This window comes from Aulonocara sp. 'chitande type north' Nkhata Bay, linkage group LG22 (genome assembly GCF_057382095.1).
Source record: "Aulonocara sp. 'chitande type north' Nkhata Bay isolate Kocher_YH1m ecotype deep benthic linkage group LG22, A_spYH_male_GT1.1, whole genome shotgun sequence".
NCBI lineage: Eukaryota > Metazoa > Chordata > Actinopteri > Cichliformes > Cichlidae > Aulonocara > Aulonocara sp. 'chitande type north' Nkhata Bay.
Window position 1 is genome coordinate 29302316 of NC_141364.1, and position 22591 is coordinate 29324906.

At 39.6% G+C, this 22591-nt stretch overlaps 3 protein-coding genes across 3 annotated transcripts; 2 read left to right on the top strand and 1 right to left on the bottom strand.

Moving 5' to 3' along the window:
• The first annotated feature begins 9797 nt into the window (after positions 1 to 9797).
• Positions 9798 to 11560, top strand: LOC147304418 (uncharacterized). The gene is made up of 4 exons (XM_086279510.1): positions 9798 to 9885; positions 10302 to 10691; positions 10954 to 11055; positions 11220 to 11560. Exons 1-4 carry the CDS (start codon positions 9798 to 9800, stop codon positions 11558 to 11560), a joined length of 921 nt encoding a protein of 306 aa, XP_086135636.1.
• A 652-nt stretch (positions 11561 to 12212) lies between these two features.
• On the top strand, positions 12213 to 14779 carry LOC147304419 (uncharacterized). Its single transcript, XM_086280150.1, has 6 exons — positions 12213 to 12413; positions 12557 to 12848; positions 12972 to 13086; positions 13166 to 13435; positions 13578 to 13754; positions 13838 to 14779. The coding sequence occupies exons 2-6, from the start codon at positions 12720 to 12722 to the stop codon at positions 14029 to 14031; spliced, it is 885 nt and encodes a 294-aa protein (XP_086136276.1). The 5' UTR covers positions 12213 to 12413; positions 12557 to 12719; the 3' UTR covers positions 14032 to 14779.
• A 1859-nt stretch (positions 14780 to 16638) lies between these two features.
• LOC147304420 (uncharacterized) lies at positions 16639 to 21957 on the bottom strand. The gene is made up of 5 exons (XM_086280565.1): positions 21787 to 21957; positions 20375 to 20869; positions 19053 to 19120; positions 18192 to 18235; positions 16639 to 17274 (listed from the first exon to the last, which is right to left on the bottom strand). Exons 1-5 carry the CDS (start codon positions 21818 to 21820, stop codon positions 17169 to 17171), a joined length of 747 nt encoding a protein of 248 aa, XP_086136691.1. The 5' UTR covers positions 21821 to 21957; the 3' UTR covers positions 16639 to 17168.
• Between the last annotated feature and the right edge of the window lie 634 nt (positions 21958 to 22591).

Below are 22591 nucleotides of genomic sequence, written 5' to 3' on the forward strand. Positions count from 1 at the left end.
ACACAACCCTATTTGATTTATTAACAAACAGGCATTCCGTTTTAGGTGCTGTTTGTGTCAGGGCTCTGTGTGCGGGCAGGCAGAGATGAGGATCCAAATGCAGGACTCAGAAAACGGAATGTAACTCAAAAACCTCAGCTTTATTGCTGGCAGGAAAACAAACATGAAGTGAGGATGGAACACTGCAACCAAGGACACACAGGCATAATCTGTGGGTACGACGCGACACTGGGCATGGGAAAACACAGGGCTTAAATACACAGGGTAGTAATGAGAAAATGGGCCACAGAAGGGAGACACAGCTGGGAGAAATAAGGGCTAACGAGACATGGGGAACAAAGCTGCACACACTAACATAAGACAAAGACTTTCACAATAAAACAGGAAACATGAATCACAACTCAGAGACAGAAAATGAAACATGGAACTGAACTATACATGAAATCACCATTCCTAAAACATGGATAATAGAAACATGAAACTCTAATAATGATAATATTAATAATAATAAACATCACAACAAGAGAATGAGAAACAATCCAAAACACCAAGATAACTGAAACACAAAGTACCAGAGAAACAAAGAATAATGCAAAAGTGAACCAAAACATAATAAACTCAAAATACTGGGTCCAACGGACCCAGAACCATGACAGTTTGTTCTGAGCTGCTCCGTTGCTGACAAAGGAAGAAACCAACCTGATCAGTACTGCCAGCCTCACCCCACTCCCGACTTACCCTTCGTTCGTCCTGCACTCTCTCCGTCTTTGGTCAGATTGTGTGCTCCCAGCCACTCCCGTGGAGTGACGGGAGCGTTGCAAACCTCTTTTTTTGTGGCTTCTTTTTCAGCCTGCAACTCTTAAGTTGTGCGAACCTTTGCACGGGAAACGTGATCGTTAGCTCTAGCATAAACGTGAGACATATTTAATAAAGGTTGACTTTCAGCAGTATTTTAGACTCAGCGATACTTTAGACGGACCGACTTTGGAGTTCACTGGTGTAGAGTGTCGCCAAGGCTCTATTTAAGCTATTTGGAAGCTCCTTCGAAGCACCTTTGTTGTGACGTTGCAAAGGCCTTTGTTGTGACGTTGCAAAGGCCTTTGATCTGTCCGTGCTTAAGCCCCGCCCCCGACTCTGTTGTCTGTGATGGTTCTCAGGTTGTGGCAGAGTCGGCACGCTTGAAGTACGCGCACTACGCACGGTGCGTGCGGAAGTGAGAGGCTTGTGAAATAGGACGGTCTAGTCTCCGTCGCGCTTCCCAGGTTGCCTAGCAACCATGATACTAACCGCTGGAAACGTGTCATACAATTTTGTTTGACAGAAATGAAGGAGAACATATTTTGTTCATTTGTTTCTACAAGAGCTTTGTGTGATTTGATAAGTATCTGAGGCTGAGACCACAAGACAGTAAAACATGATTTTTGGGCTTCATTTCTGTACTGAACAGTCATTTAAGATTAGTTAGTAAATAACAATTAGCTAATGTTGTTCATGAGACCAAAGTCATATCACTTTGGTAATGTAAATATAATATGGCCAATACTAGAAAGCGAAAATTTCTGAAGAAATTTTAAGTATGCCTATGCCGCTGCCAATAAGTGTAGTTTGGCAGCATTCACTGACTTTCAGCTTGTTGTGTTTGTGGATATATGACTGACTTTAATCATCCATTAAAGTATCACATTTTCTGTAAGATTAATGTCAGGTATATATATAGCGGCGTATATTTTAAAGTAAAGGTTTTAAAACCCAGTTAGTACTAACATCGCTAATGGCACATAACTTTGCCGGCATGTAGGTGTGTAAAGTTAGGGTATTATTGTTTTTAGCGTTGCTTTAATGAATTTTGTATATTACAGCAACTGTATGTGACCGTTTGTGTGGTGGAACCACAGATCACTTGTGAATGTGATTATTCGTGGCTGCTCTGATTTTGTGTTGTAGCAGGTTGAATAATTGTTTTGGATTTGACTTTTGTACCCCCTTTTATTCGTATTTATGTCCCACCACTCTAAGCGTGGTGCCCAAGGTGCAACATCCTTGTGTTGCTGTCACGGTCTGGCTGGCAGACCGTGGGGATGTGGGGAAAGGAGGACCCAAAACGCAGACTCTGCGATGCAAACAGTGCTCTTTATTTACAGTGAAAAGGCTGTAAATACAATAACTCCCCGTTGCTCCTTCGAACCCCGTGTGCGTGCTTCCCTCCGATATCTGTGCTCGTGCTCCCCGCTGTTGTGTTTCCGCACCCCCGTGCGTGCTGCCTCTCCGGACCACTCCTCCTCCTGCAGGGAAACCAGAGACGCAGCCGTCAACACTAACCCTCCGCGGGCATATATGAACAGCACAGACCTAAGCTAACACACACTGACTTGGTAAGATCACTCAATGATCCCGCGCCGGTGGGAGCTCCAACTCTCTCCTAAGTAGCTCCCCCGACGAGCCCTGATCACCAACAGGTGTGGCATGAACTTCAGGTGTGGCCAGTCCTTCCGCAGGGCCACACCCCCTCAGGCCTGCAGGTGGCTGAACTCCATCCTCCAGCCACACCCGCAGACATACACACCCATACCCTGCCTATACATATGAGTGGGACACAGACTAACACAGCACAGTGCAGAAAAACACACACATCACCAAAATAATAATAATAACAATAATAATAACAATAACAACAACATCAACAGTCAAAACTGCTCACGGACCCCGAGTCCTCCAGAGCTGGGTCCGTGACAGTTGCATTTTAATAATTGGGGCACGCTGTGTTTTCTGTGGTTTAACAGGAAGAGGAGGGGGGGTGGAGGGTAAATTCTTAGCTGGTGTTCGTCCTGCACTCTCTCCGTCTTTGGTCGGATTGTGTGCTCCCAGCCACTCCCGTGGAGTGACGGGAGCGTTGCAAACCTGACGCGGTTTTTCTCTTTTTTTGTGGCTTCTTTTTCAGCCCGCAACTCTTAAGTTGTGCGAACCTTTGCACGGGAAACGTGATCGTTAGCTCTAGCATAAACGTGAGACATATTTAATAAAGGTTGACTTTCAGCAGTATTTTAGACTCAGCGATACTTTAGACGGACCTTGCAAAGAAAGGTGACTATATTTGTCGCTGATTTGTTTTTGTTTTGAATGTCAGAAATGTATATTTGTGAATGTGGAGATGTTATATTGGTTTCACTGGTAAAAATAAATAATTGAAATGGGTATATATTTGTTTTTTGTCAAGTTGCCTAATAATTATGCACAGTAATAGCCACCTGCACACACAGATATCCCCCTAAAATAGCTTAAACTAAAAACAAACTAAAAACTACTTCCAAAAACATTCAGCTTTGATATTAATGAGTTTTTTGGGTTCATTGAGAACATGGTTGTTGTTCAATAATGTTACACCCCAGCCTAGGCAACCGGAGTGCAACACGAATAAAAGTAAAAATAAAGAAAAAAAACACACAAAAAACCCCCACTAAAGCTCACCACCAAAATCCCAAAACGAAAGTATCGACAAATCTATTTACAGCTATTTACAACAAACTATTTATTTACAACAAAACACCAAACTATTTACAACACGGGGGAGATCGCGACCATGACACACTGAAACACAGGGTTTAAATACATAGAGGGAGCAATCAGGAAAATGGACAACAGGAGGGAAACACAGCTGGGGCAAATTAGAACTGACGAGACAGGGAAACGTAAACTGAAAACACTAAGATAACACAGACTTTCAAAGTAAAACAGGAAACACATAACAGTCACGCCAAAAACAACACACCGACAACACCGAAACGTAACAGTTCCCCCCACCCAAAAATCAAACATTTAACACCAAGTGAAAAGTTTGATCCAGACAGACGAAGCCGATGAAGGCTGGAGCGGTCCCACTGACCCTCCAGCAGACGACGAAGGCTGGAGCGGTCTTACGGACCATCCAGCGAAGGCGGATGAAGGCTGGAGCGGTCCCACGGACCCTCCAGCGACGACAAAGGCTGGGGCGGTCCCACGGACCCTCCCCTCAGCGAAGGCAGACGAAGCTGATGAAGGCTGGAGCGGTCCCACTGACCCTCCAGCAGACGACGAAGGCTGGAGCGGTCCCTCGGACCCTCCAGCGAAGGTGGATGAAGGCTGGAGCGGTCCCACAGACCCTCCAGCGAAGGCAGATGAAGGCTGGAGCGGTCCCACGGACCCTCCAGCGACGACAAAGGCTGGAGCGGTCCCTCGGACCCTCCAGCGAAGGCGGATGAAGGCTGGAGCGGTCCCACAGACCCTCCAGCGAAGGCAGATGAAGGCTGGAGCGGTCCCTCGGACCCTCCAGCGGAGACGGACGGCTGAAGCGAAGGCAGACGAAGCTGATGACGGCTGGAGCGGCCCCACCGACCCTCCAGCAGACGACGAAGGCTGGAGCGGTCCCACGGACCATCCAGCGAAGGCGGATGAAGGCTGGAGTGGTCCCTCGGACCCTTCAGCGAAGGCGAATGAAGGCTGGAGCGGTCCCACGGACCCTCCAGCAGACGACAAAGGCTGGGGCGGTCCCCGGACCCCCCAGCGAAGGCAATCCCGGACGAGCCCCCATATGTTACACCCCAGCCTAGGCAACCGGAGTGCAACACGAAAAAAAGTAAAAATAAAGAAAAAAAAACACAAAAAACCCCCACTAAAGCTCACCACCAAAATCCCAAAACGAAAGTATCGACAAATCTATTTTACAGCTATTTACAACAAAATATTTATTTACAACAAAACACCAAACTATTTACAACACGGGGGAGATCACGACCATGACGCACTGAAACACAGGGTTTAAATACATAGAGGGAGCAATCAGGAAAATGGACAACAGGAGGGAAACACAGCTGGGGCAAATTAGAACTGACGAGACAGGGAAACGTAAACTGAAAACACTAAGATAACACAGACTTTCAAAGTAAAACAGGAAACACATAACAGTCACGCCAAAAACAACACACCGACAACACCAAAACGTAACAGTTCCCCCCACCCAAAAATCAAACATTTAACACCAAGTGACCCTCGGACCCTCCCCTCAGCGAAGGCAGACGAAGTTGATGAAGGCTGGAGCGGTCCCACTGACCCTCCAGCAGACGACGAAGGCTGGAGCGGTCCCTCGGACCCTCCAGCGAAGGCGGATGAAGGCTGGAGCGGTCCTACGGACCCTCCAGCGAAGGCGGATGAAGGCTGGAGCGGTCCCACGGACCCTCCAGCGACGACAAAGGCTGGGGCGGTCCCACGGACCCTCCCCTCAGCGAAGGCAGACGAAGCTGATGAAGGCTGGAGCGGTCCCACCGACCCTCCAGCAGACGACGGAGGCTGGAGCGGTCCCTTGGACCCTCCCCTCAGCGAACGTAACAATAATAAAATTATTCCTCAAAAATACAACTTGCCTAATAATTCTGGACTCCCTGTATATAGATAAAGTTTTGAAATGTAGTCTGATTGAATGTATGTCAAGCACCACAGATGACATATTGGTATGTGTTACTATTGAAATCCATGTTGAAAAAGCTAGCAATATAATTATAAGTTGCATCTATAGGACACCAGGTTCATGCCTTGAGACATTCAATGAAAAACTTGCTGCTATATTTAGCAACCTAAATGATAAAAAAGTGCAAATAATTTGTGGTGATTTTAATATAGGTTTGTCGAAATCAATAATGTAAAATCTAACCAGCTGAAGGTAACTTGTGGTGTTCCTCGGGGCTCTGTGCTGGGCCCTAAATTATTCATATTATATGTAAATGACATATGTAGTGTTTCCAAACTGTTACAATGTGTATTGTTTGCTGATGACACCACTCTGTATTGCTCAGGTAAAAACCTAGAACAGCTTCTGAAAAGGAGTTAAATATATTAAAAAAAACTGGTTTGATGTAAATAAGTTATCATTAAATATAAGGAAAACAAAATTGATTATTTTTGGCACTAGACAAATGAAAAATGTATCTAAAATCAGGGTTTATGGAATTGAAATTGAAAGAGTGAATGAAAATAAATTTCTTGGAGTGATAATTGATGATAAGCTGAGTTGGAAGTCTCATATGAAAACAAAAATGTCAAAAACCATTGCTATTCTCTATAAAACAAAGCATGTCCTGAATAAAAAAATCATTATACACACTTTATTGTACTCTGTTGCTTCCATATATGACTTACTGTCTGGAGATATGGGGTAATGCATATAAAACAAATACTCTTCCTATTTTCAAGTTACAAAAAAGAGCTATAAGAATTATAAATCAATCAAACTATATAGAACCAACTAACATTTTGTTTATTAATTTGAATACCCTGAAATTTCTATGATTAGTTGAATATAAAATGGCACAGATAATGTATAAAGCACAAAATAACTTGCTTTGCCCCAGTACTCAGTTGTTTAAAAACATGTTTAAAAATAGAGTATTAGAAAAATATATGAATCAAGAATGAAAAGAGCAAAAATAATAATCCGGTTGTTCAGTGATGACACGACGAATCCTACTTCCGGGTCTAAAGTAGTCTGCGTTTAATATGGCTTTTGTGTTGTTAACATGTTTAATGTTATGTATTTTCTTCTATTTGATCTCAAAAAGCTCCTAAAACAGTCAGTGATCCCTGTTGACCTCCCTCGGCTTTTATTACCACTAATCATTTATTTAAAGCTCAGTTTTTAAAACCTTAGGATGTAACTACAGCCTATGCAGCAGTATATGAATGACTAACCTCGTATTGTGGATGGATTATCTCAGTTGTTCTCCTGGCTGAAGTTTGGTCCTTTTACAGCATCCTGCCATGCGATTACATTTGTTCCTGACCACCGAGAACACTCACGTTAACTTTTATCGAGTGGAAAAAAAGTTAGCTTGTTTATATTATGCTAACATAGCTGTGTCGCTAGCGGTCACGTAGCACATCATTATATACCAGCTAGCCAAACTTCAGTAACCCTACAAGCGTCACTGCTGTTTAGTTTTCTGTCTTCATTTATGCTGGAAGTGATAGCAGAGCTGTACGTTTTAATTTGTTTCCAAATCTCCATTTGCACTATTTGCCTATTTGCACTACTCTGCCTGGTTTACACTCAATGTCACTTACCCATTATATTGTATATTATATAGCTTTCTTGTTATATGTAAAATTGTATTTATTTAAATTTTTACTTTTTAATTATTTTACTTGCATTTTTTAATCACTTTTATATTTAAATATATTTAAATGTTCATTTGCTATTTATCTAGGGAGTGAAGAGTAACGCAATTTCTATTCTCCGTATGTCCTGTACATGTGGCAGAATCGACAAATAAAGTTGACTTTGACTTTTGACTTGAAAACCCTGGAGTCAGGACATGCTATATTGTATTTAGATAGAAGCTAGCGAGCTAACTCCCTGCTAACTTCTAACTCCGTTAAATGTCATAAATTCCGTTTTCATGGATGCCTGGATGTTAAACTCAATTGTTACACCTGGTAGAGCAGAACGCTGATCATTTTATTAAAGATGAAAGACTTTAGACAGTTTTTCAACTCTCAGTAATGCCATAGTGATTGTTTGATATATGGACCTGCAGCGGAGTTTAGACCCAGACACGGCTAGTGACGTCAGACTGAACAACCGGATACAGAAACTCTTGACTGTTTTGCTTTGATGTAGTTACTTATCTAAGGTGGAAAGTTTTTTTTGTTTGTTTGTTTATTTGTTTTTGCTTTGCTTTTTCTTTGCTTCGAGCCCTGTGTACAGGAGCTGCATGCAAAAAGATGTTTTGTTAAAAGAGTTGGCGTAATAAGCAAATGCTTCAGCCAATACCTTTTGATTAGCCTTGTCTCATGCTTTCTTGCTTTGTGGTACATCTTTGTTCTGTATTCATTGAGATATTTGAATGCTAATCAATAAAAAAAAAAATAGTAACCATCCAAAACTATTTTCAGTTGCGGATGATAAAGGATTCAGAAAGTTTATTCATGCAGGTCCATATAACAGAGAATATGCATGTTCTTTTTGTTTTCATATTATAATTTATATTTAATTGTGTTGTGGTTTGCCGTGTTTTATGTTGTTTCACTTTAAATTTGTAAAAGGAAAAAGCTGAAAATTTAAATAGTTATAGTATTATATGATTTATTTATTACATCTTATGTGGAGTGAATAAATAAAAGTATATTTATGGTGGCCCTTACAGACAAAGCACATACAAACTTCAAATCGTGTACGAACCCTGAAGCACGTACAAACTCCAAAACACGTACAAACTCCAAAACACGTAAAAACACGTATAAACTCCAAAGCACGTACAAACTCAGAAGCACATAAAAACTCAAAACACGTACAAAACACAACAGAAATGCTCCAAGATGCTACACAAGCCAGCAAGTACCAACGACCGGATTTGGTGTGTTTATTTATTTATTTTTTCATTATTTGACTATATATGAATGCTTGTGTATAAATACACAAACAATACACATATGCTTTCAATTGTGTAATTTAAGTGATCTAGGTAGCTCTGTTTTGGAAGTTCAGTTCATGCTAGAAATGTGTTTTGGAGTTTGTACGTGTTTTGTCTCTAGGGGCCACTGCATATATTTATATATAAACATATATAAATAAAAACACTTTTTTTTACATTAGTAATTCCTTTTGTGCATAATTTTATATTATTGTTAATAATAAATTAATTAAAGCAACAAAACAACCTGAAGAGCCGGTTCGGAGCCGAAAGAGCCGTCTCTTTTTAGTGAGGAAACACACATGTACAGAGAGACACACACGATCCAATTCAGTCAACCAGTCTAAATATATTGAATTTAAATCTTACAATGAGAGCATCCCATTAAAAGGCTTTCTCTCTCTCTCTCTCTGTCACACACACACACAGGGAGAGAGAAGTAAGTTCCTAGGTCAGCCTGGGAGCTGCTGAATTTGAATCCACCACCAGAGAGGCTGTGTACCTTTTCCCGCCAAAACAGGTGCACGCAGCACAGAGAGACACAGGATTATTGCAGTCTATTTCTCATAGTGACGACTCCCCTCAAACAAATGACCATAATTTCCTAACCGTAGGGGCTAGAGTGGTCATTCTTACACCGTTTTGTTCAGAAGGGATGGGGGAATCTTCAAGTGTTGACAATTTATCATTAAATTATGAATTATTAAAGATATTTGACTTGTAATGCACCATAACTGAGTAGAGCAAAGCAAAAACTGCCTTGACTTGCCCTCAAACAACGCTTTGTAACTCTAAATATATTTGGAGTATCGATATCATTCTTTCACCGTAAGAGACAGCAGGCTTTGGTGAACAGTCATGGAAATTTTCAGGTCTCTGTGGAAATCCAACAAAAAGTTATGACGAGAGAAAAAAGTGGTTCATTTCCAGAGTTTGAAATCTGAAGAAATCTGAGCGAAGGACGAATTTCCTACCCTCAAACAAGTCCAACTCATTTCAGAACGGTAATAGGTGAGAAAGAAATTCTTGAATTGTGAGCGTCAGGAGTGTCTGAAGATATACTGGGACAAGCCTCATGTCTTAACTTTGCTTCATTAAGGAGATATGACGATTCGAATATGCCTCTCATTACAGAAATCAAGCTAGTGACGTCAGACTGAACAACCGGATACAGAAACTCTTGACTGTTTTGCTTTGATGTAGTTACTTATCTAAGGTGGAAAGTTTTTTTTGTTTGTTTGTTTATTTGTTTTTGCTTTGCTTTTTCTTTGCTTCGAGCCCTGTGTACAGGAGCTGCCAACACGTTCTCACTCCCAACTCGTCAAACGTGTGACGCATGGTCAGGCCCCCTCTGCTGCACATATGGACGCGCAGGGTACCCCTCTCGCGTCGGGAATTGACGTGAAGGGTCCTCCGATTGAAGAGATTGCCGCGGAAGTGGCTTTTGTCGGTATATTTAGACATTTTCCAAATCACATTGTAACGACCTATACTGAACACAATAAATTATATAATGCAGGCAACTATCTGAGAGAAAATTATTGCAGATAAAACTAATTACAGGCTGTTATTTGTGTATAGATTCTTGCATTGACGGAGTGAGCGATGTATGCTGGGTAATGGCACAGCTAGCGATTGGGTGAATTTATTGCACCGGTTTTATAAACTGTTCTACAATCCTTTTGATATTTGAAAATCTGTCGATCATTCTGCTACAGCTGTAAGATATCTTCTCCAACTCCTCTGAATACATGCAGTCATTTTACCGTCTGCTTTGGCTAATCACGCTCTTACGTATTAAATTAAATTAAATGCCTAATAAAAAAGCTGTTCTTTTTTATTAGGCAAAAACATTTTCGGCAACAGAGCGCTTTCTACAAGAACTCCAGAGCTCACTGAATGATTCTTCAGACGATCACCATGAAGCACCACCACCAAAAGCTCCTCTTTTGGCTTCCTTGAACTGGAGCACAAGAAAAACTCTTTTTTCAGAGAGTTGGAGGGCCAAAAGACCCCATCTGGTGAATACCATGGCAGCTCAAGAAAGTGTGTCGGAACATATATGCCAACAATGTGGGAGCAATCCAGCTGTGCTTCGTTGTCGTGACTGTCTACCACGCCCCCTTTTTTGTGATAAATGTGATGTCATCATGCACACCAGATATGTCCTTCACAATAGACGTGCCATGACTGCCGGATTCTTCCAGCCATTGCCTCCAACAACTTACATTGTAAATAAGACCCTTTGCCATGATGGTAAGTTCTGTGACTAAACTTAGTATGTTTACTGTTTATACATTTCCCTTACGCTCTCTCTCTCTATCTCATTTTTTAAAAAAGTTGATGCTTCCTCAGCTCTCAACTACACTGTTAGCTTTGAGCTGTTAAGTTGTTTTTTTTATTGTTTCAAGTAAGGCTCAGTTGGTCCTACCATATCTTAGTCACATTTCAACGTTTTACTTCATAGTTAATAAACTTATTTAAATCATATGTTACGCATACATGTTGACTTCTTTAGCACGACTTGTACCTGTGGAGAGCCCAGTCACAATCTGCGGCTGTCCACCAGAGTGTTTGAGGGTCAGACCAGGGAAGGTTGTTGCTGTGGTCACAATGAATGGTAAGAAGAACTTCATTTTGTCCTGACTGACAACCATCTGTAAACAATTCACCTAAAACTAAACCCTCACAAGCATTGTTGCAGTATAGTCTGAGACAAAAAGAAGACCTAACCCAAAGATAATAAACTTTTACTCTGGAGTCATGAGTTTTTCACTTTTCTAGGACGTTACAATCTCAGCATGCCAGAGCTGAGGTGTGAGACATGTGAAGCTTCTTGGACTGCTGGAGTAGATGACCTAAATCTAAGTGATTACTGGCCCGCTACCCTTCACTTTTCTACTTTGTACGCAACAGATGTCTTCTTCACATTTGAAGAAATGAAGATGGCATCACCCGGACTCTCCTGCAAAGCATTTTTAAAAATGCTTGATCAACGAACTCTCCACTTTGGCCGTGTGAGCATTTTAGTTTATGCATCCTTTACAGTATGGTTCTTCTGTGTTATTCAGGATTTAAAAGTCACTTGTAGCGTAGTTGTTTTCTCTTTATGTCTTTCATTTTAAACCAGACGGGAAAGATCTCTGCAGATGGCTTTCAGAAAAGTTTCTTTGAGTGGGAAGCCGTGAGATATGAATTAGACAAGATTTTAAAGGAGGATCCCTTCACATGTCATGCATGTGCCCCAGACATGCTTGCAATTTCAGTGGATGGAAACCGCAAGCATTACCGTTTCAAGAATGCAGCCAGGTACAGCAAAATATGTGTAATACCAACGTTTGTTTCAGACAATGTGACTATAAGGTGCACCAATTAACTTTGGACTTACTTTGTATGACACCATAAAGTATACTGTATTGCTATTTTGTTCAGATCTGAGGAACTGGGCATCTTTGAAGACGCCTTCATAGCAAAGGATGAAGATGTGGGAAGATTTGTGGACTACATACACAGCACATCCAGACATGTAAGATTGAACGCTCTAATTACATAGACATAATTATGTTAACCTTTAACACTCTGTTGAAGAGATTGTGAAAAGACATTGTCACCAGCTATTTAATGCATTTTAGGTCTCCGGACGAGGTGTTTGTGGAGGGGAGTGGTCAGCAGCCAGAGAGACCTCCCAAAGATCCAGCAGCAAGGTGGATGAGGAGGGACTGGAGCTTGCAGTGTGTAGGCATGGAGTGCTGCTCCGTACTCTAAATATGTACAGGGGTGAAATTTTTGCTTATCCCTTGTACCTGCAACAAAAGCTGGCCAATAGACATATCACTTTTTTTTTGTATGGATGTTACCTGCAAGTATTGGCCATATCTTGAAAGAGTAACAAAAAGCTGTCCAGAGCTCCAGCACCTTCTTAGCACGAAGCCATTTCTTTCAGTCTTTCATGCTAAAGCCCACGATTTCAAATGTGAGGTATGAAATTCTGACTTTAATGACTTTATCTGAACAATTGCACATCAACATTTTGTGTAATTCGTATTTTATCTGTGTGTGTGTGTGTGTGTGTGTGTGTGTGTGTGTGTGTGTGTGTGTGTGTGTGTGTGTGTGTTTTCCAGGTGAAATGGAGTGGAGCATATCAAGATGGGGCTGGTTTGACTCTAGGGGAGGAGGTAGAGCAATGTAATGCCTTTTTGTCAAGGATTGCAGTTACCACAAAACATATGTCCAAAGCAGGTGAGAAGGCAAATCCTGCACTAGTTAGATTTTAAGTGTGTAATTATGATGAAAGTGGTAACACTACGTTTTCTGTTTGCAGGACGGAGTGACATGCTAACTCTTATGACCATGCGCTGGAATCAACAAAAGCTAGACCAGTTGGCCACCTCTCTGACCCATCGATATCAGAAGGTAATGATATTGTTACTTTATTTTTAGATGATTACTCCTCTGTGTTCTTATTATTTGGAGTAAACATGTGTTTAGTGTTTTTTGTTTGTTTGTTTGTTTTTTAATCTCAAATTGACAATGTAGGCCACAAAAGCTCTTCTAACCCAGCTTCAGAACCTGGAGTCCTTAAAAGTCCAATTAGCAGTGACTGACAGTCAACTGGATGAATGGGTCAGTGATGTAAAGGATTGGGCAGAAGGTGAGCAAAAACTGATTCAAAAATGTGATGCAATTGTACAATGACTTTATGTAAGTGTAGCTGTGTTATTTCTTCTAAGCAGCAACAACAAGCACAAGTGATATTGATCCCTTGGTGAGCAGAATCGAAGTGCTTGTAGCGAGCATAAAGAGACGATCCCAGCGTCTGTACAAAGACACCGATGGAAATAAAGCCCGTGCCAAGATTCGTCGCAAGATCAGAGAAGAGAAAGGAATCTTGACTTCTGCTGTGGAAAAATACAACAGAATGTTTCCAGACAAAGAAACTCTGTGCTTGGAAGAAATTCTGTCTGGTGACACAAGCTGGCCGTGGCAGCGGGCACACAGCGGTAGTTGTACATATATGTTGTCTACTTTCAGCATATCTGACATATAATGAAACCCTAAGCTTCAGGTGTTGACCTAAAATCATTTACAACTTCAGACGTTCTTTGTGAATTGATTTATAACTTTGTTATAAATGCATTTCAGACTCTGTCAGCCTTACAACAAAGAGAGGGGCATTCGATATCATCATGGCAATAAGAAGACTTGAGGAGGAAAAGAAGATTCTTGTTACAGAGATGGACCATCACTGGAAATCTCTTTCAAAATATGATGATATCCTGAAAGAGCTGTCCGGCCTGTTTTCCAGTGAGATATTTAAAAGTATGTATTTAAGTAATGCATACAAAACACTGACTGTTTCTTAAGGCATTAAAGCAGACTAAATTATATGTTCTATTTTTAAGGTTCGCATTGTGGCCTAAGTGAGGAGGGTTTGAGAGGTCTACAGAGCATCATCCTCAGAAAACGACAGAATGTGAAACAAAACAAGCTGCATGCAAGACAGTGTTACATGCAAGTTTTGTCAGGAGCAAAGAACATTAACCTTGATCATACTTCCGACGATGACTTTTACAGTGACTCTGAATTTTCTAATTAAAGCCGGTAATAAATATCTGTAATATATCAGTTTGTCCTCAAACTTATATCAACTTCCTACCTTGCAGGTTTAATGCTGGGGGCCCCAATTTTTTCAAGTTGGCCATAGACCAGTCATTGACAGTGCATTCCCAAGACTTCATCACATCAATGCATATAGTTTTTTACAAAGACAGCTGGCACATTTTTATTTAATGTCATTCGTAGAGCTAAAAACAACCCTGTTACACTGTTTTTAAACATGCATTTTGGTAATACATAATAGTACACTGTTATGTATCAGAGGGAGATTTTGTACTTTTTACATTTTTGTCATGTTAAGTTACTGTAATATATTTTTGGCTCACAGAATTTACAAGACATATTGAAATGTGATTGATAGAACTTTGTAAGCAAATTTCAAGTATGCTTGTCACAGGTGAGAGTTTTCATTCTTGAGTATTTTGATGTACATGTTAAGTATATTTTCATGGTATGTATCATTCGTATCAACAGTATCAATAATGTTTGAGTGCATTACTAGTACTTGTGCTTATTTTTAAAATAATCATACTACAGTACAGTAGGCAGTTCAGCTGGTTCTGTCACAACAACCCTGATCCACAAATTAACTTTTGGATATATAACTTTTTTTGTTTAGTTCCAGTTGTACAGCGATGTGCTCAACCATTTTTTTTTTTTTAATTTAGAGTATTAATTGATCCAGTGGTTACTAAGCCTACAGTGTCTTAGGGTGGACCAACATCACTGTAGTTTATTTGTTTTTATATTACCAATGACCACAATCAAATAAAGTTGAAAAATAACTGTCAGTTTGATGTTTTCATGCAGTTTCAATGGATCATTTTGTCACCACAGTTAAAATTTAGCGACATTTATATTTCCATGACAAAGACATAAAACACATTTCTGTTTAATATAGTTATGACTGTAGACTTGATATGTAAAAACTGAAAATGACTGCCAATCATGTAAGTAACTTGTGAAAAAGAACGTAGAAATCTATTTCACAAACAAAAACAATTTCTTATTATGCAACCCTTTCAATACTATAGCCCACACCAGATCAAATTTAGGTATTTGTGACACATACAGCACATAAATTTATTCCACAAAAGGAATAGATGGATGGCCACTATGGAGAAAGGCAGTCCTGAAACTTCATCAGGAGGACAAATCGTTGTGTGCATCAACTTCACAGTGTCTTTTGGTCTTTTATCAAAAGATATTTGCCATTTTTTAGTTTCTTTTAAAGTTCTTGGTTAGGTTTAGGGATTAAAGACCAAATCCAGATTATAATATAAAAATATTGTGACACATCATCAGTAGTGGGCCTTGGATTCATTGGGTGTTTTGGCCCTTACCAGTAGACACCCTCATAAATGGAGGCCCTGCCAGGGTTGATCAGGCCCCGCGGTGTGTCACTGGTTGATGTGAAATTGTTATTTCTCTTCTACTTTTTCCTATTTAGTTTTCTACAATTTATTTTCTTCTATCACTTCACTGCAAAACGATAAGTACTATTTAGGTCTTTAGTGCTTAAAGAGCCTCACTTCTTAAAGAGATAGAAAAGGTGAAAGAGAAAAGAGATAACATAGAAGAGAGGAGAGCCGGAACTGGGGCATGTGATCTGGCATCCCATACCTCCGCGCCCAGATCGGGCTGTACCCTCTACATCTCCACTGCCTCCCACAAACAGGAAAAAGAGCTGAGGGTAGAAGCAAAACCTTTTTTCATTCCTGCCTTATGTTTCACTACCATGAGGTTAACTGCACAGCCCCAGGAGCCCTGAAACAGCTGTATCAGTCAACAAGGCTTCAGGTCTATCACAGTACAAATTATAGTGTTATGTTTTCTACCCTTTTGATGCCCCCTGCTTAGGTAGCTCCACCACAGTTTGATCAATTCTGGGCATGTGTGTTGCGGATAGCTGACTGCCCAAGTGATCTCAGCCCTCTTTAACCACAGCCAGTGATTGGCCCACTCAGCTAATTTTCTTATAACCTGCAGCAGCACCTGTCCTCTGGCTCCAATCTCTTTAAGCAGTTTTGCTATTGTACTGGCCCCTAACCCTAAATAGTAGTTCAGGTCGTATCTCTCAACAGAAACAGCTTAATTCTCTTTCTCCTATGACGGCCAATATTTGTTAGTAATCTTCTAAAGCCAAAAATGACATAGTCCCAATATACAGGGTTAGGTGCTGTTAGAGCTCAGAGGGTTGACTTAACCCTCTAATAATCAATGTAGTTAAAATACTCAAAAGAATGTTGTCAGTGGTAATGGGACAAAGCCACATTCAATGTTGATTTTAATTTGAAAATATGTGTACATAATCTAACATGCTTATTATTTGTGGGGACATCACACTTGAAATGATTACTGGTAGTGCAATTTGACATTTTCTGTGTTCTATGTATACATTATATGTGCAAAGCAGAAAAAATAATATTTGCATAGAGAATGAAGTTATATAACAGTGTAGGTGGATCAAGGCCAAGTCAATGTTGAGCATCTAAGAAAATTATGAAAGTTGATACTACTAGTAATGGAAACTTTCAGTCTCAACATCAAACAGTACTACAAGTTCTCACATCTCAATAGACCTTTGATTTTTTATTTTACTTTTCATTGACAGTACTCAGTACAATTTCACCAGCCTTCATACTTTAAACTAAACAGAACACCTGTTTACAATAACAACTTCATATGAGAAACAAAGGGAAACAGACTGATGTGTTTTATGGATTGAGTTGCTAGCTGCGGGTCATATTCACCGTAACAATTATAACAGCCTACACTCACTTTTTAAAGAATGTAGCAAATATAAATGCTGTACAAAAACATTCAAGTTAAGAACACAGAACTACTATTGTAGTTAACAACATAAGATAAAGTCTTTTTTTACGTAACACAATGCATTTTAACAAGTATAAATATTTGTCTAACATTTCTAAACAATCAAACTGCTGAAAATGAACATATCCAGTCTGTGAACAGAGAAGATCAATGTGACATCTGGATGTATGGACCTTTGGTTCCACATATTTCTGAAAGTGTTCCTTGTAGACAGTACACAACTTCAGTTTTCAGACATTATATCTTACTTGTTTGTAACATGGAAAAACAAACATCACAACATCATAAGAAGACTTCCTCAGTGGCTGAAGGAGGTGGCACATCTGGCATGGCAAAGTGGTGTTGAAATTCACTGGCTGGCTCCCACGTGTCATCCCAGATTTTCCCACTGGAAAATATAATTATTGAAAGAAACAACACCAAAAACATTAATATCATGTTGGGGATTACTTCGTGCTTTTTATGTTTAACACCAGAGGTGGAACATGATAAAGACATTTCCTTAAGTACTGTACTAAAATGCAAATTGTCATTTTTATGGATATTTTCAACTTCTGCTACACTATTTGTAATTTAGATGGATTACAAACAAAACACTACTGTACAGTTACACTCGACACATATGAAAGACTTAGTTATTGTTTTTCAGTTGAACATTTCATAATATCCTTTCTGTGAAGTGAAAATAAAAATTGTTCAAATGTGATAATTAGTTTCTTTTGGATTATTATAAAGGCTGTTGTTTACTCTTTAATTTGTAGAGATTCATTGCTGTCACACAATTGTAATGCTAGAAATACAGTATGCAAAACAACTGAAAGCTTTCACAGTGTGATATTAGTACTTCTTTGGAAAGTTCAGAATCTGAATACTCCCTCCACTGCTTAGGCGATTTATCCTTTGGCACACATAAATCTGTGTAAGACATGGACAAATTCTCTCCACTTTGTCAAAATCCTGATAGCTTTTATATATTTCTTACAATTAATGTGAGTGCTCTTATGGCCCCAGCACAGTCCAGCTGGAATTATTCCCAGTACTTTTGCATCTAAGTGAGACACTACGTGTGTTTTCTGAACAGTTTCAAATATATTTCTTATTAAATTTGTTATTTTATGATTCGACAAAGATGGCAAACAACTTTGCAATAATCCTTAATTGATTAAATAATTGAGATAGGATAAGAAAAAAAGCGAGAAGTAAGACGTGACAAAACACCTGGTTTTCCATTTTCATTTGTGCTCCAAAAAGGTAATCGATGGAAACAGAACATTCTCAGAGAATGAAATATCAAGAGCTTCTTACCAAACAGAGCAAGGCAACCAACGCACTTTTACTTCTGTGTTCCCCTAGACAGAAGGAATCAGAGAGGCAATCGTTAAATAACATGGTTAATGGATAGGTGTCTTCATAAAGCTTGTGTGTAATCCAGTGTGCACACCTGAGACACACACAGACCCATGTAAACACACTTTGATAGATGTGTAGGTATGTGTATGTAAGGCATTTCTGTTTATAAAAAAAATAATAATAGGATTTTGAAAAGCATGTATCCAATTGTGGCATTCACAAAAAATTATTTTGATCACAGGTTTAGTTAACTGCGTCTATCTGTTTTTGACTCTGGCTATGTTCTTTTCTTCGGAAAGTTTGACGTACTTGTAACATCATACACTGACATAATCAATATCATCCCATTATGAATTGTTTGAATTGTGTCCATTTAAACACTTCAAACTACACATGATTATCTACTATTTATAGTGAGACAGGGCTGGTCAGCATATATCAGGATCTATAAATTGTGCTTTCTATGATCCTGATTCAACAAGAACAACTGAGGATATAGGCTTACACAGAAAAAAATATGATCCTTCCTCATATACAGTCATTTCTATGTTAGCCATGTAGGTTTTTGTAGCAAGATGTAGCAGTATTCAATGTCTGTGATTAATTTTGCAGAATTGTTTAAGAACAAACACATGAAATACAATACAATCTTTTAATGTAATTCCATTAATCGTTTCCCTTCACTAATCTCAAAAGTACATTTGAATTTACCCATGTAGCACAGTTCATGGCTGTAGTGCATGGATGAAAACAACTTGAGATAGGCTTACTGTAAAAAGTCTACTGAAAAGCAAATGAAAACATTTTAAGTATTACCTCATTTATCCTGCTCTCAGTGACTTCTTCAAACTGGAACACCTTCTGCCTACTACATCTTCGACAGCCTAAGAAATGAAAAATTACATTTAAAAAAAACATAAGACTCTGTATACACAAGAAATCAAATATGAGTTTTCACTCAAGAAGTGAAAATCTGTAATATCCTCCTGATTGCCATACTCCATTTGTCCTCTGGGGTCCAAAAGTGAACCCACCTCAGTTGAGTTTTTTTTTTAAAGTACATACCATAAATTGTGAATCAATTCTATGTAAAAACTTAGTTTCACTTAGGACCAACAAATTAACAAAAAAATTCACCCTTCATTTTGCAATTGAGTGCCACCAGACCTTGTTTATATAAATGCATACACTATTTGTTGAGAGAAACTAAAATGTTCTCTCAAAGTGCGTTTTAGTTTTCTCAATCCAATCAAGTTGAATTACAAAGTCCTCTTGTTGTGATATTTTGATACTACAGTTAGCATTTACAGGATATTGTTTTATAGTGATATTATACAGGAAAACTGTTACTCAATAAGGCCCATTTACTAGTTGTTTTTCTCTTTCTCTGTAACCTAAGAATTAATGTGTAAGAATCACAGGTTGGTACCTCAAGGTTGAAAACACCACAGAGACCACTTCCTTACTCCCATCCTCCCTTCCTTATCTCTTAGAAAAGAGCTTGTTAAAGGCCAGGTGGTTCGTTTCAGAATTCACTAATGAAAGAACTCTGTATTCTATGTCTAGGAGTGCATTTTGCTGGGATGATCATAAATTGTAGCTGAACTGATAAACTATACAAAGGATACTTCTTTGCTCACAAGGCAGGAAGACGTTCCCTTATTTGGTCTGTACCGGTTTGAACTGAGAATCTGTTGACACACGAACCTTTTCCCTCTATATATACTGTTGCACAGAGAATAAACCTTTGAGTCAGTTTGGAATGACACCTAGAACAGTCTCCGCGTCTTCTTGTTTTTCCAAACTGCTCCCGGTACTCCAGCTGGTACCGTGATTAACCATTGATCATGCATGAGAATATTTTAATGTTGTTTATGTTAAAGGATGAACTCTGCTTATCGCTGCCCATGTCTCGAAGGAAGCCCGATCCACGGACGGAGATTTCTTTCACCTCTTAACTAAAGTAAGGGATTGACCATATTTAATTATAGTCTTTTTATAGTGTACACCAAAATGCAGCTAAATAACTAGTGAATAATACTTTGCAATGGTTTGTTAGTTCTCTAGGACAACATATGTATCATTTTTGGGTAAGAAACTTAAAAATCTCAAGACATAACATGCAAAGCAATACTTACTCTTTCTCTTCTTATTTTCATGTTGGCCACCCTCACTTAAGGACTGGGAGATCGCGTGGCTAGCAGGTGGATGAAGAGACTGCAGAGATGGCTGGTCTGCGGGTTTAAAAGGTGGTGGAGAGGTGGGAGAGGTTGTTTGTGAGGTGCTTCTGTCTCTCTTCTTTTTTTGGAAAGACTGGGAGCATGGAACAGAAGAAGGAGATAAAGGAACAAGATTGAGAACAAAAACAGTCTCTGTCTGCTCGTCTGACAGGCTCTTTGGGTGCTCCTCGAGGAGCCTAGAAGATTGATGTTCCTGGGTGGTCATCTCAGGCTGCTCCTTGGCGAGGCTCTCTGCTTGCTTGTTGATCAGGGTCTCTGCCTGTTCTTCACTGGGGATCTCTGCGTGCTCTTTGATGTGGGTCTGTTTGTCAGCACAATGCTCCTTGGTGGAATTCTTGGACTGCACAAGCTGCTGTTCTGTGGGGGTATTGGGGTGCACTGGTGTGGAGGTTCCTATAAAACATATTTACTTTCATAAAAATATTTTTCAAAAAAGGCCTTATATTTAGCAGGAACTACACTTTGGCTACGTTCACACTGCAGGCGAAAGCGCAGCAAATCCGATTTTTTTGACCCTCTGCGACCCATATCCGATCATGGTCTGACAGTGTGAACGGCACAAATCCGATATTTTCAAATCCAATTTGGGTCACGTTCGTATGTGTTACTGAATCCGATACATAGCTGATATTTTAGAAAGCGACTGCTGTTTGAACGGTCCTGTCACATTAAATCGATCTTCCACGTCACTGACACAAGACAGACGCCAATTATCAGCGCCAGAGAAGCACCACAGAAGACATCATGAACGCTTCCTGGCCATCCAGCTAAACTGTTGGGAAGACAATGTTGGAGAAACGTGAACATTATATTTGCAGATTCTGACAGAAATCTGAAACTACTCTTTGAAGCACCGCTCCTCTCTAAAACAGCAATAAGGATCATTATTAGGCCATATGTAAATAACAAAATAACTTAAAGCAAAATTGGGAAACATAAAGTCTCAAACAAGTCTTTATAATAAGGGCCATCAGTCAAACAATACTGTTTGGTCTGGGTCTAAACAGAGCGCAATGTGTGTGACGTCTTCTTTTGCGCATGCAGGCACTTTGGGCATTCACACTAGAGCGCGTTTGCTGTCACATTTTATTTGTAGTGTGAACAAGCAGACAAAAAAATCTGAATTGAGCATTAAGACCTGCAGTGTGAACGAAGCCTTTGATAACATATCCTTCAATGGTTATTTAATGACCTTAAAATATACTTACACAATTTGCTTAAAGATTAATGAAGTATTCTGATTGTGAAAGCAAGTTGAGACGACTTGTTAATTAACTGGACTGAAAGTATACAACAGACTTCACTCTTACCCTTAGACAGTATAAATTCATAAGCCCTCTGCATCTTCTCCAGGAAATTTCTTGTAGTAGAAGTGGGGTCCAAATGGGTAATAACATCTGCTACCCACTTATGTGAATCCTTGTCTTTTTTGCCAATAAATAAAATGGGCTTGTAGCCTATAGACTCAAGTTTCTGCACCTGAAATTAATAAAAAAAATAGTTGGCACAAATTAGTCAAACACAGCCTGTTGTTAAATGGTAAATGAAATGACTCTTATATAGCGTTTTCCTACTCTCGTGGAGCACTAAAAGTGCTTTATACAACATGCAATATTAACCCATATTCACACCAGCTTCTTAGAAGTTTCCATTTAAGCATTCACACACAGCGATCGTGGCTCAAGAGTTGGCAGTTCATTTTGTAATCGGAAGGTTGCCGGTTCGAGCCCCGGCTTGGACAGTCTCGGTCGTTGTGTCCTTGGGCAAGACACTTCACCCGTTGCCTACTGGTGGCGCCAGTGTCCGGCAGCCTCGCCTCTGTCAGTGCGCCCCAGGGTGGCTGTGGCTACAATGTAGCTGCCATCACCAGTGTGTGAATGAGAGGATGACTGAATGTAGTGTAAAGTGCTTTGGGTTCCTTAGGGACTAAGTAAAACGCTATACAAATACAGACCATTTACACATTCATACTGATATGAATACATACAGCCACCACTGATGTATTACAGTTAAAGTAATTGTTTGTCTTTAGCAAAATGTAGATAAAATATTGTTGCATGTTCTCAAAAGCACATATGATGAGCTGTGTTAATGTGCCAGCAACATCTTATAACA